The sequence below is a fragment of the Pagrus major genome, chromosome 19 (assembly GCF_040436345.1).
Source record: "Pagrus major chromosome 19, Pma_NU_1.0".
Lineage (NCBI taxonomy): Eukaryota > Metazoa > Chordata > Actinopteri > Spariformes > Sparidae > Pagrus > Pagrus major.
Genome location: NC_133233.1, coordinates 15,768,881 through 15,788,686, shown reverse-complemented (window position 1 = coordinate 15,788,686; position 19,806 = coordinate 15,768,881). Strand labels below are relative to the sequence as shown.

Sequence of the window (19,806 nt, the reverse complement as noted above, 5' to 3'; positions counted from 1 at the left end):
ATGTCGTTTCATGCCTTGGAGTAAATTTTTATCTGTATCTTCATGATTTTTAAAATCCTGCCCCCGAGCATTTGTCATGTTGAGTCTATTCGCATGAACTGGCAGGTAGAGACAGATTGAAATCAAGCTCCCAAACAGACTTCATTTCTGGGAAGAAGAATGAGTAGAATCAGTTTTTGATTAAACAAGGAAAAATCCCTAAACTCCACTAACATTTTTGGCTGTGGATTACAAACAGACCTAATCTCCCACTGGTGCTCTCTACTTTGGATCTCTGCACTGAACCCTCCGCTGAGACTTCACCTGGCCTTCGTCCAATAACACATGGTTGCAGGTAAAGTTTGTGAGTCAGGATTTTTGTGTGTGTGCGCAGAAACTATGAACATACTGAATTACTGTGTTGTATTAAATATCTTAAATCTTGAAATGTAAGTGCACTTGTTTATGTGGTTCATGTTCGGACCTCCGGAGGTCTGATACCGTCTCCTCTGACTGCTGATGTGAGTCCGTTGAGGGAGTGACACAGAATCCCTTGCTGAGATGATCCCTCTGGTTTTGGTGAAGGGCAGTGGCAGGGATTCAGACCTCAGCTCTGTGCACTTTGTGTCAACGCTGCTCATGAAACATGGCCACAGCTGATACAGCTAATGACACAAAGGGGAGGGGGCGATACCGCACACTACAGAAAAACATGGCTGACGTTTTGAAGCTGGGAGGGATGGGGAAACCAGCAACTATTAAAGCTGAGACAGCTGTCAATCAAGCCAATGTAAGCCCCAATACACAGTTTGAAACCTTAATATTGTCTCAACAAAACTTTTAAAAGAAACACAGAAGACTGCTCCTATTTTTTCTATTTACAATGGATTTAACTGACATGTAACCCAAATAAGAAATTGCAATTAACATAATATTCAGCCGAGTAGTACGAGGTTTACAGGTCAAAGGATAAGGCCTTTGTGGATTAACTCCAAATCTAAGGATAGGAATTTAAAATGATGAGTGAAATGAAGTAGGGTTGGATCTATTGTTGTTATTGTCAATAATTTCTCTGATTTCTGGCATAACTGTTTCGTCTGTAAAAGTTTAGGCTTTCCAGATCTATTTTAAGTGAATCGGGTATGTCTGATCCACGTCAAACAGTTTCTTTGTCAGTGTCTTAATAAAATTCAGTGTATCTTCCATATTGATCTGCTAAATTGAATCATGGCGAGCTGCTGACTCAGTTTTGAGCACCGAAGCAATCCCTGACCTTACTTAGCAGTGAGGTAGCCAGTACGTAGAGTTAAGGAGTGGGATTTGGTATCGGAAGAAAAAATAACATTTCCCAGAGCACACACATATTCAGTTTTAAAATGATATCCAACAGAGAGTAATATTTGGCATTTTGACCAACTATTTAGTGATTATCCAAATTGTTGTTGAATCATTTTGTGTCCGACAGATACGCTGACTATTTGTTTCAGCACTAAAATAAAATTGAGCAGAAAACGAACTAAAAAAAGTGTCACTTAAACAGGAACTTTGTCGATTTTCAACCAGCTTTGTATCACTACAGTTCCGGTTGTATATGCAACTGAACAATGGTTAACTTCTCTCTATTTTGCCTGCACCCAGAGTCACCCATCAGGGTTTACTGAGTGCATTCTGGTTGTTGTAGGTTTTCTACCTGTGTGGGATGTGGGAATACAACAGCCCTTATCCTCTGTTTTCTCTGGTCCAGTAGCAACCATTTTCAAAAATATTTACGTCTCCGTGCTGCATAGACAGCCCAGTTCTATGCAACGGCCACCTTTACGTTGGTGAAAGTAATTCTTTAAATCAATATTCTGAACTCAAGATGAATCTCAGGACTGGAAGGTCTGTCTGATACCCAGGGAGTCAAAGCATTGACTATACCAACAACTCAACCTGGGTTTGTACTGCACACCGGAGCCCCACTGATGCAAATCAAGACAGTCTGTCACATGACTATGCAAACATTTAAACAGCATACACACATGCAAACACACACACACACACACATGCAAAAGTGTGAGAAATGAGCTACCTCTCATGCAAATGACTGTCAACTCTAATTTACCAACACGCACGCATCAAATCTGCATGAGAAGTTGAAAAGGACCATTAGTGAGACTGCAGTATTATAATGAGGCCTGCTGGGAATGAGGGGAGACGGTGTGAATGAAGGACACGCTGAGGTGACTCGTCTCTATGATAACAGTCCATAAATCTTTTGTAAACCTCCGACTGGAACCAGACACGTTGAGCGAGCCTTAAAGGATGAATAAACACAATGTCAAACTCACGACGCCTCCTCACTCTACTACTTCGTAAAGAAAATCAACAAATGGCTGACACGGTGATGACGGCGGCGAGGCAGTAACCATGACAACCACCACAGACACTTGAGCAAGCTGTCCAACCAGGCATCTGGCGTGTATTAATGAATTTGCAAATGAACACACTGCAGCCAACTGTATGGATATAATATAACTTTCACGCACGGAAACGTCTTTTCAAATGTGATACATTTACATGTGCGTTCATAAATAAATACACCGTAAAAGCTTGAAAACAAGGAGACACAGGTACATGGAAAACACACACACACCTACGCACACACACACAAAGAGGCGCTCATTGCGTGTCTCATTTAACTACGAGGCTCAACATCCGAAGCTGAACCTGTGCGAGTAAAGGTCACATCGCCTGGCAACCACTTGAGCTTAAGGAATCGTTTTAATTATGGTCTGCACTCTCTCTCTTCCAATCTCCTGCCACCATTCAGCCGACTGCCTGCGCACACACATGCACACACACTCAAACGATCATATACACACAACCATCAATTTCCTCTTCAGCCCCAAAGCCAATAGGAGCATTAGGTTACATCTGCCCACAGCTGTAAAATTGTGATGCAATCTTTGTACAATTTATCCTTGATGGCTATTTCATTGAGCAACCGGAAGACATGTGCATACTAGTCAACCGTTTATGCAATAATGTCTCACTACCCGGAGGAAGACCTCACATACAGTCCAGCATCATCAGCGCGTGTGATTACAAGCGTGGTTGCATGCTTCACAAAGGATTTCTGTGGCGGAAAAGCAATACTGTGACTCAACAAGAGAAGTGATAATTCCATAATCCAATCCGTGAACATCTGGAGGGAAAGCGGCCTAGCTAGCCAATCAGAGTGGGTGAACAGATTTAGCAGGGCACATTAGTATCCAGAGGTTAAAGACACAAGGCTGTGGGAGCAGGTACAAAAAAAACAAGAGGCAGATTTGAAGAATTGCTTCAGGCGACACAAACACAAACAGACTCATTATGGCTAAATCTGATATTGAAGATATTACAGCTATTAATTATTGATATTTATGTCTATTGATGTAGATATTATATGTATACAATGTTATGTTGTATGGTAAGTTCTTTAAGTGAAATATAGTCTAAATATACATAATTATAGTTAAAAAAAATTAGTCATAAGTGTTTTAAAGTGATAACTAATAATAAGTGAACGACCCACAACACTGTCTGTGTTGGGGCTATATTTCCAGTTATGTGTTGGGTTTCTTATTTACATGCAATGCTCTGTTGCTTTCCAGCGGGCAAATATTCACATAGGACTCTGCGTGTCTGACAGGGTAACACAAAGATTCAGTGCTTCAGTTTACATGACCTGCGTTTGGCTCAAATCGGGTTTGTAGGGAAAGAAACAAAACGCCTGTCGAGTACGGCTCAGGCTCGGTTGCTACTCATTCAGAGCCAGACGGGTTCGGACAGAAATGCGGCCCGAGCCACACGCTAATATGCACCTCAAATTGAATTTCCAGACAATTTGTACTTTACTTGATTTCTGGTGCAACTAATAAACAACTGGTCGAGCGAAATTAGTCAGTTAAGCAATAACTTTGACTCTTTTTTTCTGAAACAAATGCACAAATTCTCTGGTTCAAGCCTTTCAAATGTGAATATTTGCTATTCTTATCTACAGTATGTGTTGTTGATGCTACATATTAAAGGGGCAGTATGTAAGAATTTCTGTCGTAAACTTGTGTTGCAGAGATATCTAATAAAGTTATCATGCTAACCAGGCCCATCCTGGTCCAACACAATTGTGCTAGCAGTATGAATACTAACACTCCCCTGGACCCAGCGCTCCCAGTCCGAACCGCTAGCTGCATGGCTAACTGAGCTAACTAGCTGAGGGCAGCTACAGTTAGAAGCAGTTAGCGGTTACTCTGGTGAAACGCTCCCCGCTATTTGTTCTGAGTATGACTTTGACATATGGCCAATTCTTATAACCTTTAAGTTTAGCTGTTACAACATATAGCACATATAAAAAAGAATGTTTCAGCAAAAATGTCACAAACTTTTCTATCTTGTAATTTATAATCTTATAATCATTCATCAAGTATAAAACTGTCAAGACAAATTAGACAACCTGAGTCCTGGCATAGTACATTTTGATTTGAGGTATGCTCTGCCTCTCCAGTGCATATCTATTTATAGACACTGCCACAGGCACAGTCTGCGTGCTGTTGCCTTTGAGGAGTTAACAGGTTTATTCCCTATCAGTGATGGCGCCTCTGGAACAGATCAGGCTCAGATTTTTGGGCAGCAAGTCCCCCACAACTCAATTACAGTGTAATTGTTATAGGCCTTTAATGACTTTTATCTGGAGTCACTTCACTAGGAGACCATGTGTTTGAGAACATGCGTACATACTGTACCGGTGTAAAATAATGTAAACAGCTCTCGAGCAGGTGCGTGGAGTTAGATACGATGGCACACTGACATTTGGGATTTTTACATTATATCTTGTCACGTCATGGGAAATTCTCAGGAGGATAACACACACACTCACACACAGAGGGAAATCCTTTAAGATCAAGCTGCGGTATTGCACTCGTTATTGCTCTACATCTCAAATTGCACAATATTGAACACACTCCACTGACCCTTACTCTCATTAACCCATGTTACATGCACAATTAACACAGAGACAAGAAGATACACCACAAGAAAGAAGCAGTGTTTCATAAAACAGTGAGTGTGGTCTTGTAGGAAATTCTTCACAAATCAAGTCAAGGAGAGATTGTAGAGGAAATAGAGGAAACCATCCGCACAAGGCGTACTTATACATTTTTAATGATTGCAGGTGAACCACTACAAGAGGTAACCTGTTTGTACCAGCCTTGGACTCCACATGACTCCCTCCTCTGCCCGCCTGCCTGTCTGACTCATCCTAGTCTTTTCTTGAGGAGCTGCAGAAATATGTGCCATTCTCAGGGAGATTACAAGCCACAGCCACACAGTGTAATGGCATGTTGGTGAAACCCAATCCTATCACCGCTGCTGTCGACACAGCCCAGCGCTCCACTCACATTTACACACAGCCGCTCTCGCACAGGCTATTCTCCTCTACTCCCCCAGGAACAAAGCTTTCATGAGGTGTGACTGTGAGGCAGAACATGTGGTCTATTTAGTGCTTCTCCAACTCAGAGTGAAACCCGTTCGTTGTGGTTCTTGCACCTAATTTTGACTTCTATTGAGCATTTTAACCAAGTTTGTTTTGGACCCAGCTGGAACCAAAAAGCACCAGATTTTCTTTGACCCAAAGTGGGCGTGTCATATTCTACAGCTCACTGTATGCTGAGACATTCAAGAACCAGAGCTAATTTAGTGGAAAAGGGTTATGAGTCTCCGAGAGTCCAACCTGTCGCTCTCAATGTGGGAGATGGAAATACGGGAATGCCAAACAGGGCGATGTATGGTCGGCAGTCTTTTTCTTGGGCCGCTAAGGTTGCTATGAAGGCCTGTTATGGAACAACCTGGAAACGCACTAGCTAACGGTACGAAGAGAGTGTACGGAGCTACTTATTTATGTCTGCAATGATGAGAATATGATGGGAATGTCATTAGTTTTACAGGTATATACAGCCGCATGTGGTGGGCCCTTTCACCACTGGAGGGGCACCCTAGATGGCACATTATCACATTTTCTTGTACACTGAACCACTGCTAAGGGCAGTTTATCATGTTTTATTTACCATAGGGGCATCTAAAGTTCACCAAGATCACCAAAGTAATAACATTCATGTATATACAAAATGTAATGGCATGTACAGTAATAAGTTGTTGAGACATTTCAGTAGGATTCATCAAAACCATTAGGATACATTGTCTAAGAGCCAGCAATGTCATAATGAAATAGCAATACCAATCAACATTGCCGCCAGTCTTTCCTAACTTGTATGTCATCACTTGAACTGTGTCCACGGTTTCATCCCGTGAGATCATTAAAGGGGCACTATGTAGTTTCGGAGAAGAAATTCAAACTCAGATTTTTTATTATTTACAATATTAATGAGGTAATAATACAAAACAAGGTGAAACTGCTTTGTCCTTTAAGTGTTTATTCAGTCATGAACATGAAGAGAGTTCATTTATTTCTTTTGTTTAGGCATAAAAAAAATCAGTCAATGAAGATCTTTCGCTTCTGAGTAAAAATGTGTTCCCCAAAACTACACAGTGCACCTTTAAGGCTGCTAACTATGACTGTGTATGATGATAATATGGTTTAAGTACAGAATAAGATTACATTACACGCTGTAATTTGATTGTACTGTGGGTCGTTTGGAAACTGCTCGACTAAACTCATGATGCATGTGCCATTGCATCAGCTGCGTTATTTATAGCTCTTTCGTACGTACAAGATAGCAATCTCTCCGGTCATTAATTCTACTTATATAGATAATATGAGGCCAGTTACTTGATGTGTGTGTGCATTTGATTCTGTCAGCAATAAATGTTGTGTTACCTTACACCATCGCATTGCCATAAATATGAGGCATGTCAGGGGATAAATATACTGTATGACGCGGCTCGACTTGTGATCCAGACGGCTGGCAGACCTTCCCACCGTTACAGTTACTGTACGCTTCGTGCCTCATTGCTACTGTACATTTTGTCACTTCATAAAGAGGCAAACTTGACATACCTCTTAAAGGTGTGTGGCGCCACTTCATAAAAACTTCATAAGAGGTGGCACCAGCACAAGGATCAAAACACACGCATGCACACACACACAAAAAAATTAACCCAATTCCACTTTTGGCCCCTATTTGGGGCAGAAGAAGTCAACGCCATCGAGGACAGCCAAGATGGAATCTTACATGATGTACTGCGGCTTGGGATTATTTTGTTCACATATTGAAACACAGGGTGATCTATAACTCTCTCCAAAAAGGGCAGGTGGTGAGTGGCTGAGGTCATCACACAGCAGGTGATAAACAAACACCCCTGGACACAAACACACCACAAAAACACACACAGAGTGAACACACTCTCTGTTCTCCTGCCAAATGATGGCAAACCTTATCTCATCTCTCACATCCAAACAGACAGTATCTCCCATTCTCTTAAAATCTCTTCCTCCCATTTATATGGACACACACACACACACACACACACACACACACGTAGACATTTAGGAGAGATGATAGTGTGAGTGAGATGGCGGGCTGCTATATCAGTGGTGGGACGGGTATATATTCCTGGCTGGTGCTGATAAGCCAACTGATGCCTTGCCTTATTTAGTCAGTACTCACTGCTGACACACTAGCAGAGTAGCACACACCGCATGCACTCTCACTGTATGCATTTGTCTTGTGTGTGTGTGTGTGTGTGTGTGTGTGTGTGAGGTGTTCCTGTGTGGAGAGGTGAGTTCTGATTAAGTGAATGCATATAGATAGTCTGTGGCTATAAGTGTTTCCAAGTGTGTTTGTGTGTGTGGGAGAGGACATGAATACACGTGCACATGTGCATCTAATGTTGTAGCTCTAATACGTGCAGTTGTTAGCTTTCCGTATTGAGTACATTAAAGGATCACTATGTAGTTTTGGGGAGGAAATTTTAATAAAAGAGAAAGATCTTCATAGACTGATTTTCTATGCTTAAACAAACAAACTTAATAATCAAACTCTCTTTGTTTTCATGACTGAATAAACTGAACAAACAAACTGACCTTAAAGGACAACACAGTTTCATACTGTTTTACGTTGTTTATATGTGGCGGACCCTGCAACCTCTCTAGCTTCAAACAGTGTTCTGGGGACCTTATTTTCCTCTGAGAACAGCTTGTTTATTCAGGTATGGAAAAATATTTCTGAGTTTTGTATCATTCCCTCATTAATATTGTAAATATTAAAATTCTGAGTTTGAATTTCTTCTCCAAAACTACATAGTGCCCCTTTAATTAAATGTTTTACATCAGATAATATCTTGGACAGGTGAAATCAGCACAATATTTCTTCTTGTTTTTCTATTTTGATAATCGATCAACATTTCCTGATTTGGCCTCTTTAATGTGAATATTTTCTGGTTTCTTTACTCCTCTCTGACAGTAAACTGAATATCTTTGGGTAGTGGACAAATAAAACATTTGGAGACGTCATCTTGGGCTTAAGGAAACACTGATCGACATTTTTCCCCAATTTTTGACACTTTATAGACCAAACAACTCATTGATTAATCAAATAAATGATCAACAGTTATCGACAATGAAAATAATCATTAGATGTAGTTTGACTACTTTTAGCCAAATTTCTCAATGAATTAAACAAATGTAAGACTGTGCAAATAAACCTAACATACTTAAAGGTAAAAACAGCCTATGGTCATCTCTTGGGCATCTACCTACAATCAGGTTGCAGACGTTACACTTTGGATTATCTGATGCCAGAAAATCCATGTCGGATCACCTCCAAGTTTCAGATTTCAGTAACACTTTATGATAACCATCATTAATACATGGCAAATTTAAAGTTAAACTGGAGTTCATATTTGAATGAAATGAAATGCTTTATAAACATTTATTAAGCAATTGTTTATTGTGAAGTTGCACCTGATGTTTATAAACCTTTACAACTTCTTCATAAATGGTTTATAACACATTTTATTGTTTGTTAACAGTGAAATAATCATTGACTAGAGTTAAATCAGCTATAAATTTAATACTATTTATTAATGATGGGCTCCAGAGTGTGACTATGTTAGGCGCACCAGTGCAACACAAAAATGAGTCCCAAGCCCTGTGATTGTTATTCTAAGGTGTTTACATTTTTTGAACAGGTCATCTGCAAGTCTGATGGAAATCTATTCGTATGTGAGCTTGAAGGATGAATAACAGAGGCCAGAAACAGCCTCGCCAGCAGAGGTTACACCGTGCTGATGATAAACACTCTTCCTGAATATCATTAGTCTCAACGTTTTGCTGATTGCTGCGAAGAAGAAAATAAGCACCGTAAAAATATCTTCCCTATATCAGGAGGACCTGCATATTAGGTGTTGGTTAACCTTTCACCAGAGCCTGCAAAGCAAACAGAGCTATCAAATGGAAACACACACTTGGCCACCACGCACGGATTGGCTTGCAGTGTGTTTGTTTTGGCATTTAATCATTCTTAGCATCGTAGAAGGGAGCGTGCTTAATCGACTTAACCTGAGAAAAGGAAGGGCAGGTGAAGCAAGAAGAGAGAATCAAAACAGTTTAGATTCAAAAGAAGCACAAATATGTAAAAATTTGAACTTTGTAAAGCCATTTTACACTTCGCACACACATCATTTTAAGTCTTCTGCTTTTGTGAGATAGCACAAGGAAGGTTTTGGCATGACAAAGGCCATTACAGTAGATTACACAGTGTATATACTGACACACCACTGAGCCACCAGGATACCTAAACTACTGATCTGTAACAAAAAGGCTTTACGGGTGAAGCATCATGAAACAGTGAATGTTTCAATGGCACCAGTCACTTATCTCAGTTCACAGGCCTTGGACACAACCACAACACACACACCCACACACACACACCCACCCACGGACACAAGAGCATAACTGTGTGGAAGTCCATTTCGCATAGATAACAGAATAACAGTGAATGGGGGTCACAGACGCAGAGCTCCACTTCGCCTCATCGCACTAGCTCGCTATTGATTGGCTGACCACGAGCATGAGGTCATCAGCTCCATCACAGAGGCTGATGGGATAGAGAGGGATGGGTGTGTCCCCTCTGTGCCTTTTTTTTTGTATTCACTCTTTCTCAATTCTGTCCACTCCAGACTTCTCAGAAGCATGCTGCTCAGCAAAGGCACCGCATCCCCCATCTCATCCAATCAACATTTATCCCCTCGCTCTCTCACTTCAATCCATTCTTACTCTCTTTCTCTTTCTCCTCCAACAGATCTGTCTCCCTCCCCTCGTTTTTCCCTGTGGATCCGCCGCTCCACATCCAAAGACAGAGAGTCACGTGACCAGAACTGGATCGATACGAGTGCATCTTTTTTTGCAGTGCACTGTATAATGAGACTTACATAACCGGCTTACACACAGCTGTCACAGCCTGCCGTTCTTGCTGTTTGTAACACAAATACGGTCTTGATTTAAAAAAAATCTTGATTCCAGTCAGGAAAAGGGAAGAGCTTGTTTTGAGATTTCCGGCTGCACATGATGGATGGCGGTGCGGTCACGTACCAGCCAGTAATTTGATCACTTACTACAGTACAGGGGACCTTGTTTGCTGCCATAAACACTTTGCATCAGCTTGAATGCTTTCACCGTCGTTGCTTTAGCGCTATGCATCAGGTCATGTGTTTACTTCTGCTGTAAATTGTTGCTCTAATGCAAAAGCCCAACAGAGAATCTGTTAGCTCGTCCTTTCAACACATTATTCATTTTTCTCTTTTCCCACTAGGTTTACCTCAAGCTCACTGGCTCTCACTGACACAGATACAGACTCATAATATCACGGGTCTTATCTGTGGAATAAACAGTATGCTGGAGTTTTCAATATCAAGCATGTTAAATCCACCTTATGTAATCTTTGTCTTATATCCTTCAGATCTGCAGAATAACGCATTTTCTCTCTGCGCTTGCCAGAGAGGAATTATTGTATTCTAAAAGACCGTCTGGATATTACAAGAAAGCTGGCTACTCATCGAGTCTACTATTACTGCATTGCTGTAAATGTCTAGGTTCAGCTCTGAGTTAAAATGCTCTTATTTATTCCCTCCAGTGTTTTATAAAAGTGAGTATTTTATTTCATCACAATACAGATTGTTGATTAATCATTTAGTCTAACAATGTTGAAATAATGCCACCAATTATTTATTAGTCAAGTGCAAAGTAATGATTTTTTAACCTCTAGCTGGTCTGAGCAGCCAATAAAACATCAATGTATCATTTATTTTGCCATGTTAGTGGAGTGACTAAAAAGAATGTCAGTTTTCTTGATCGGTCTACCAATTTGGTCCAGACTGTCAGCTATTCTCAACTATTGGATGAATTGCCCTGAAATTGTGTTCAGACATTCATGATCCCCAGAGCATGAACCTTACAAACTATGGTGACCCTGACTGTTCTTTTCCACGAGTGAAAACGTGAGGTTGAATTGTTGAAATGTCTCAGCAACTATCTCAGCAAGATAGCTTGTACAGACACTCATAGGCCCCAGAGGATGAACCCTACTGAGTTGAATCCCTTAACTTATGCTAAAGTACCATCATTTGGTTTGTTTTATTTTAGTAAATATCTGAGCAATTATTGGATGGGTTGTCATGAAATTTGGTGCTGATATTCATGGTTCCCAGAGGATGTATCCTAAAGACTTAGATGCTTGCCTGACTCTTATTGTTGCACCACCAGCAGGTCGAGGTTTTCACTAATCCTGCCATCAACATTTCTAAGAGTCCCTAGACGATAAATCATAAAAACTTTGTTGATCCCCTGACATCTTTGGACATTTTTGGTATTGAGTAAAATGTCTTGAGATAAAGTAACTTGAGTGATCCCTTAACATTTCAACTAGCAGCATCATCAGGTCAAATTTTCATTTCTCCAGTACTTGGGTTTATGACTGAATACATGCAAAATGTGCTTATCGCTAGTTGGAATTGATAGCATGCTAAACGTCTAAACTAGAATGCTAAACATGGTATTTTACCCATTTAACACCAGCATCTTGTGAACTGTGAACATGTTAGCACGCTCACACAGTACAGCCTTGAAGAACTGCCAGCATGGCTGTACACTGTTAGCCTTATATAATTATATGAAACATAAAAAATAACTCTGGAAATTTGTGAAGCTGTGCCCAGCAGGACAAAAGACTGATTTAACTGATTAATTGTACAATTAAAGTTCATTATCTTTATTTTGATTGATTTACATTGCTTGCTTGCGAGCATAAGTGTCCATTTTCTTGAGTGTGAGACAATAAACTTGTCTTTGATTTTGTGTATTATAATTGATTGTTCATTTCTTTTCATGCGTGCATATCTATGTGCACCTCTTGAGCAAGACAGAGAGAGAGAGAGAAAGAAAAAATCAAAATGCGCTTGATTGCATGGAGACCTTTTCACAGCTTGTACACATCCTCGCAGTCTTGAGTCTAATAATTCCCTGATGCAATGAAACCAGAGGATGTCAAAGTGATGCTGCGTACGCTGAACTGTGTCCCAGTAGGAGGGAGGCTTTAAAGGAAAAGGTCACATCTCATCCACCTGTTAAAGAGCAGATGCCACATCAGAGCAATACTTGGCAGGAGGAGCAGGTATCGTTATTGGGCACACGAGACGCATTTGGCACGGGCGCAGGTATGGCTATACTGCTCACGCACATGAACTCACAGGCACACAGACCGCACTCTCACACACTCACGGACCAACACGCACACACACAAGATCCCTAACCCCTCTCCCTGGGAATGAAAGATATGGGCAGAGAATAGAAACAGAACCTTTTCCAGGGATGATCGCAGTGGCCACACAAAAGCCTTGACTGTTGATGATGTATAAAGGTCGGAGCTGTTGTCATGGGACTCCACTTACACAAGACTGAGCCTTCAATCAGACCGGGAAATGTTTGTCAAACAGGCCACTGCTCTGACTCTTCAATGCTGAAAATAAACTGCTGAGGATGTTCGCCCTGTCGTTTTTTGTGTTTACACAGTATACACCCACATGCACATACAGAAGCATGAATGGACACACACATAGACACAGTACCTGGAAGCTGCTATTTCCACTTTACTCCTGGCAATGGCTGCAGCCCTCTGTGCCCCCTCCACAGCCCGATCAACCTTCTCTTTGGTTTTGGGGTTCTTAAGAGGAATCAACTGCTTCCTTATTCCACGCACCAGCACGTTATTTTTGTACTTCCCTTCTTCTTTGGTGGCATCTGGGAAAACTGTGCACCCGTAACCATGGCGCTTGTTGTTAAGCCACTCTCCCTCATACTTCATCCCGTTGGATCTCTCTGAAACACCAAATCCATTGCGTTTGTCGTTCTTCCACTCGCCCATGTAGGTCTCAGTCGTAGTGGCATCCACATGGTCCTCTAGAGGAAAGTCCTCATCCTGCAGCTCGCCGTCGCCGATGGATATGGTAGAGTTGGCATCGCTGGAGCTGATGCGGCTCATTGCGGCATCACTGCGTGCAGAGCTGCGCTTGCTGGAGATTGAGGTCCGAGAGTCAGACTTGCGCAACTGCCGGAGGCTGCCGAAGAGCGACCCCCGGCGGAACAGGCCCTTCTTCTTGCCGGTGACGACCTCGCTGTCTGAGTGGAAGTTAAGGACGAAGCCGCCACGGCTGCCTGTCGGTGTGTCTGCGGGGGAGGAGAGGTCCTGGAGCACTGTGCCGTTGCTCTGCTCGGAGCGCAGGGAGGCCAGAGACGTGCGCAGAGGAGAGCGGATAACAGTGGCCATGCCATAGGGAACGCTCTGACGCACGCCGTAGCCATGCCGCATTCCACCCATCCACTGGCCTTGATAGGTACCTGAGGAACAGGTAGACACAGGTCAGGGTCAGTCACAACTACAGTACACAAACACAAACAGTGGTTCCCAACCTCAAGTACCACCATGAGGTTTTTGTTTTTTGGTAAATGTCAGAGCAATTATTAGATGGATTGTTGTTTTTGTTTTGTCTTTGTCTTTGAGATTGTTTGCTACTGATATTCATGGTGCCCAGATGATGAATCCTAAAGACTTTGGTCATTCCCTGACTCTTATGTTACGCCACCAGCACGTCAAGGTTTTCACTTATCGTCAGTAACATCTCAACATCTTCTAGTTGGATTCATATAAAAAAATTGTAGAGAAATTCATGGTTCCCAGAAGAAGAATCAATAATTGGTTGTATTGTCATGAAATTTGGTACAGATGTCCATGTTTCAAACACGATGAACTGTAATAACTTTGGTGAAAACATTTCACTGAGCACCATCATCAGGTCCAATTTTCATTTCTCCAGGACTGTGATTTATGATCGAATGTCTGCAAAGTGTGCTTATTGCTAATTTTAGCATGCCAGCAGACTGAAAATTCAGCTGAACATCAGCATCTTGTGACTGCGAACATGTTAGCATGCTGGCATTAGCATTTAGCACAGAGCACTGCTGTGCTCACAGTACGGCCCTGCAGAACTGCTAGCGTGGCTGTACACATTTCACCTTGCAGCAGCATCAGGTCAAATTTCCATTTGTCCAGTACTGTTAGCATGCCGGGGGGGTCGTGTGCCCCAGGTTGGGAACCACCACTGTCTAGGATGAAACAATGCAACAGCGTATTGAAGAACTCATATGATTGCAAACATGATTTTTAATATATCTTCACATGACAATTTATTTTACAGTGCTTCAACATGTAAAGAGGAAAGGAATGTAGTGTGATAAGGTAAGAGGGGTTTGAAACTCTAACTTGGTGGGTCCACCATGGTAAAAAAAACATGTTTAATAAGACTATTTTGGGCAAATTAAATTAACTTTCTGGAAATTATCTCTATTTCCCATCAGTTCCAAGAAGAAAAATTAAGCATTGGCTGGTATCATAAAGCACAATCAGCAGTGGGCTCACAATGATTTTAATAAGCATTAAAAGTGCTGCTTTGTGTCTGTTTTTGCTTGTGTGCACAGTCTGCTCTGTCTCACCGGGCCCACTTCCAAAATGAGCCGTCTTTTATCTTAAATCAGTGGAAAAAAAGCGTATAAGCCTGGATAATGTCTGCATTGTGGGATTTCCACAAACTACCTGAGCAAAACAAAAAGCAAAACAAAAACAATTTTAAAGTGGCCCATCATGGTTGAGTCCTTGAGGGGAGAGTCTGCACCGACACTGAAGATAACAGCTGATTGTTTCAAGATATGGACGTCTGAAAAGCTTAAAGGTGCACTGTGTAGTTTTGTGAAAGAAATTTAAATCAGAAGAGAAATAAACAAATTATATAAGCAAACTCTCTTTGTTTTCATAACTGAATAAACTGAATAAACAAACAACACAGTTTAATATTGTTTTACTTTGTTTATATTTGGCGGACCCTGCCACCTTTCTAGCTTATTTTCCTCTGAGAACAGCTTGTTTATTAAGTTCTGGAAAAATGTATATTTCTGAGTTTGTATTATTACCTCATTAATATTATATATATAAAAATTCTGAGTTTGAATTTCTTCCCCCAAACCACATAGTGCCCCTTTAATGTGTTTGACAAATGCTTTTAATTCATATCAGGGTGAGTTTTGTTGGTGAAATTTGCAAGGTTTTTCTTTTTCCTCTGCTGTACACTTTGCATTTTGCTGGCCAGACATTCTCTACATCAGCACTAATTCCTTTAAAACAGCATTACGTACGGGAACACAGAGGAGCCTTGCTGTATGGGTGCAGACTTTATCAGCCAATGAAATGTTTTCTCTCCTTCCCCACAGATCTGGGACTGTGAGTATAACTAACTCAATCACAGAGATTTGATTAAGGTACTGATACTGAGGATCACTTGGGATGAATGTGAATCACTCAGCCTGGAGCCTATTTTCAGGCAGCCACTGACTCCCCCACTGACAGTAGGCGCATTCGCCACCATCCGCTTGTCTCTGACGGCAGGGAATCGCTATGAGTCACATAATGAGAGGAATACTTCATTAATCCCATTTGGTGCTGCTGAGCCCAATGAGCATGTGCTGCTGGCCTACTGTAGCTTCTTCAGAGCATCATATTACAACCCCCGATCCTGATAATAAGAAACGCTTGTTGATCCAGTGCTCGGATCTCATCGGCCAATAACAATGAAGTAAGCCATAATGGTCAGATTCAAAACAGAAAATGATATACTACCCCGGGCAGGAGTTTAGATGGATAAACAGTGTGAGATTAACAGGCTGGCTCTGCAGTGGAGTTCAAATCAGCGACCCTGCAGATCAAGTTATCAGGATGTGGCGGGGTCAGACGGCCAGATGTTCCGTGGATCCTCTAGGATCAGCTGATTTCCCAAGCCCAGCCCTCTGTAGCTTTCATATGTGAGGCATTTACTCTGCACCATAAGGCCTCGCTTAGCGGAGATGATGCTCACAAATCACAGCGGGACTTATATGTTTTATAACCACAATACGCCTTGCAGAGCACTTGTGTTTGTGGACCCTCCCTGATCACACAGGTCTGTAGACAAACTGTGAACACAGCACTGATTAGTGAGATCAAAGCACCAGCCTCACACTTTCAAGCCTGAGAGGGTGTCCTCAAACACAGCTAAATTCATAGCTGGTGGGTATATTTGTGTATTTTCAGCACTGCGGAAATGTCTTTTCTTTTGTGTAGGAAGTTAAATAGAAATTGGAAACAGCATCCAGTGGGTTTTCATTAGTGTTCACTGCAGGTGCACCTGTTTCGTGGGCTTATCTTTCACTGAAAGTTGCACTTTCTCAAGAACACTGGCATCATTTTTCATTGGACATCTTTGTAGTTATTTAAGAGACACACTCTTAAAGGGGCACTGTGTTCAATTCAATCTCAGAACTTTAATATTTAGAATATTAATGAGGCAATAACACAAACTCAGATGTATTTATTGTTTCCATAACTGACTAAACAAGCTGTTCTCAGAGGAAAATAAGGCGTTTGAAGCTAGAAAGGTGGCAGGGTCCGCCAAATATAAAGAAAGTAGAGCCGTATGAAATTGTGTTGTCCTTTAAAGTCAGTTTGTTCAATCAGTTTATTTGGTATTAGGCGCTAAAAGATCTTCCTCTTCTCATTAAAATGTCTTCCCCAAAAACGACACAGTGCACCTTTAAAGAGGCATCTCAACGAAGTTAAGGTTCAAATGTGAAAACGACAGAGAAGCAGGTGATAGTCAGGCTATAATTGGCTCCAAACACACTGATTTGCTGTGATTTCCAAAACTCCTTCTAGTTGCCAGCTCGCTCTCTCTCTCTCGCTCTCTCCTCCCACTGTCATATGAGGAGCAACCGGTAGTTGCCAAACGAGATGGAACATTATCTTAAACTGTTATCCATCAAGTTAACATCAGCGGGGTGATAATAAGTCATAGTTTCATCGGCCGAGGGGGGGGTAAATGATGATGCGCTTGACCACGGTGCGCAGTGCGCAATCTCAACCTGAACTCGGATCATATCAGATGGAAGATTCACGCGCTGATGTATCTCCATTAGCCTCCCTCAGTTTAAGTCTGAGCATCCTCTCTCACTCTCTCTCACACACACACACATAGAGAGAGGCTACATAACACACCATCAGCCACAGCAGTTAAAGCGACACACACGTTAAACAAGCACCGGAGGAGACAGTCTTTTTTTCAGTCTTACCGCCATCTCCATAGGTCTCGATCCCGTACCCGTCCTGCAGCCCGTTGCTCCAGGTGCCGTCGTATCTCGCAGGTGTGTTGTGGCTTTGCCGGACACCGTAGCGACCCTTAAAGCCATGACTCCACTCTCCGCGGTACATCCACTTTCCTTTATTCTCCACGCCGAGCCCGTGCCTCTTCCCCTGGGACCAGTAGCCCTTGTAGGTATTCCCGCTGGGCCAGGTGTACACCCCTACTATCTCAAAGCCGTGCGACCAGGACCCGGCGTACTCGCCCTGGCCCTTGGGTCCGGTGCAGATGCCGTGTCCGTGGGCTTTGCCATCCTCCCACCCCCCGCAGTAAGTGCCACCGTCGTCGAAGTCAAACCTTCCGCCCGTCATTCAGATATAGGCTGGAAATAAAAAAAGCAGATCGTGCTGCAGACTTCAGGCGTCTCCAGGACCGAGGCTGAGGGGATCCAGGACCGGTGGTGGTGGTGGTGGTGGTGGTGGTGAGATGACAGTATGAGCCGACAAGATGATGACTAAAAGAAAAGATAGGAGGGTGAGGACAGAGGGCAGACACTGACATGCAACACAAAAGGCATGCGTAACGGTAAGTGTGAAGGTATGAATGGTGGGCGTCGTTTACCGGAGGCGCACGCCGGGTTCTCCGCTGTGTGCTGCTGCTCGTCTCCCCCCTCTCACCCACTGATCACAGAGGGAGAGAGAGAGGCGTCGAGTCCCTGCTAAGGAAAGACACTGGGCCAATCGCAACGTCACGCCACAGGGACCTCCCACTCTCCTCTCTCTCTCTCTCCCCACCGCGTGTGAGGAGGCGCGTCACCCCCCCACCCACCCACCCCAAAAAATAATAAGGCTCTTCTACATCTCTGCTACACATCTGAAAGACTGCTCTCACTTTACAGGTGTGAATATTACATAACAACATCAGAAGTGTGGGATTCTTCTGTGAATTCATGCTGACTTATTATATTTAGTCTATCTTATCAGTCATAGTTACATAATCACATTCATATGGCCCATTTTTTTGTGAGCTGATAATGTATACTAGGAAACTACACATAGCTTTAGAGATCATGTCATAATATGAGTATATGAATGCAACATATGTTTGTGTCGTATGAATGCATGCTCATGGCCTTTATATTTGATTTTATCAGACATTATACTATATTTATTATTGATGAGACACTATACAATACTAAACTATACTACACTGTATCATACTTATATTTTATGTTATATTATAATGCAGGACTATACTGTATATTGTGTCATACTACACTATATCACCTGTATTTGTATCCTATATCTCATTAAAGGGGCATCATGTAGTTGTGGAGGAGAAATTCAAGCTCAGAATTGTAATCTTTACAATATCAATGAGGTAATAATACCTCTATTTTTTCCCCCATAACTGAATAAACAAGCTGTTCTCAGAGGGAAATAAGGTCCCCAGAACACTGTTTGAAGCTAGAAAGGTGGCAGGGTCCGCCACATATAAACAAAGTAAAACAGTATGAAATTGTGTTTCCTTTAAGGTCAGTTTCAGTCATGAAAACGAAGAGAGTTTGTTTATTTAGTTTGTTTAGGCATAAAAGTGCAATGCACCTCTAATATTTTGTAATATATTATACAGTATTATGTGTTATACTGTTTTATTACATTAGACACTATAGTATATTTCTCTCATAATTATATGTTAATACATACACTTAGTACCATCATTTAATCATATTATATATTAGTCAAAGTCTGTACACTGTTTACATACATGTCACTTGATTTTTTTTAACCTTTGAAATGTTGTTTGCTCCTGTTTAGTGTCTATTTTTGACTTTTATATATTTATATTTAATGCTTCTTAGTTATCTTTTTAATTTTCTCTATTTGACTTTACTTATTTCTCCCTTTGCTCTGCTGCATCGGGGATCAATAAAGGCTTATATTATCTAATATTTACTAATGACTAATTTTCCTCATATTATCTTATTATTACCACTATATATGAGATATAAAACACAGATTTAGTTTGCACTGAGTTGGAGCAGAAAGTGATTTAGGGCTATGCAACTTCAAAATAGGGGTATGAGAAAAATATTAAACATTCACAACACATTTAGGTCACTCCCTTTCTAAAAAAAAA

General features: G+C 41.6%; 1 protein-coding gene across 1 annotated transcript in view; it reads right to left on the bottom strand.

Moving 5' to 3' along the window:
- Positions 1 to 18,181, bottom strand: part of jph1a (junctophilin 1a) — a 35,840-nt gene extending 17,659 nt beyond the window's left edge. Inside the window, exons 1-2 of the mRNA XM_073488610.1 lie at positions 17,660 to 18,181; positions 13,078 to 13,846 (exon numbers count right to left, since the gene is read on the bottom strand). Of these exons, the coding sequence (XP_073344711.1) occupies positions 13,078 to 13,846; positions 17,660 to 18,038 (1,148 nt within the window). The 5' untranslated portion in view covers positions 18,039 to 18,181. The remainder of the gene's footprint in view (positions 1 to 13,077; positions 13,847 to 17,659) is intronic.
- Positions 18,182 to 19,806: the final 1,625 nt, after the last annotated feature.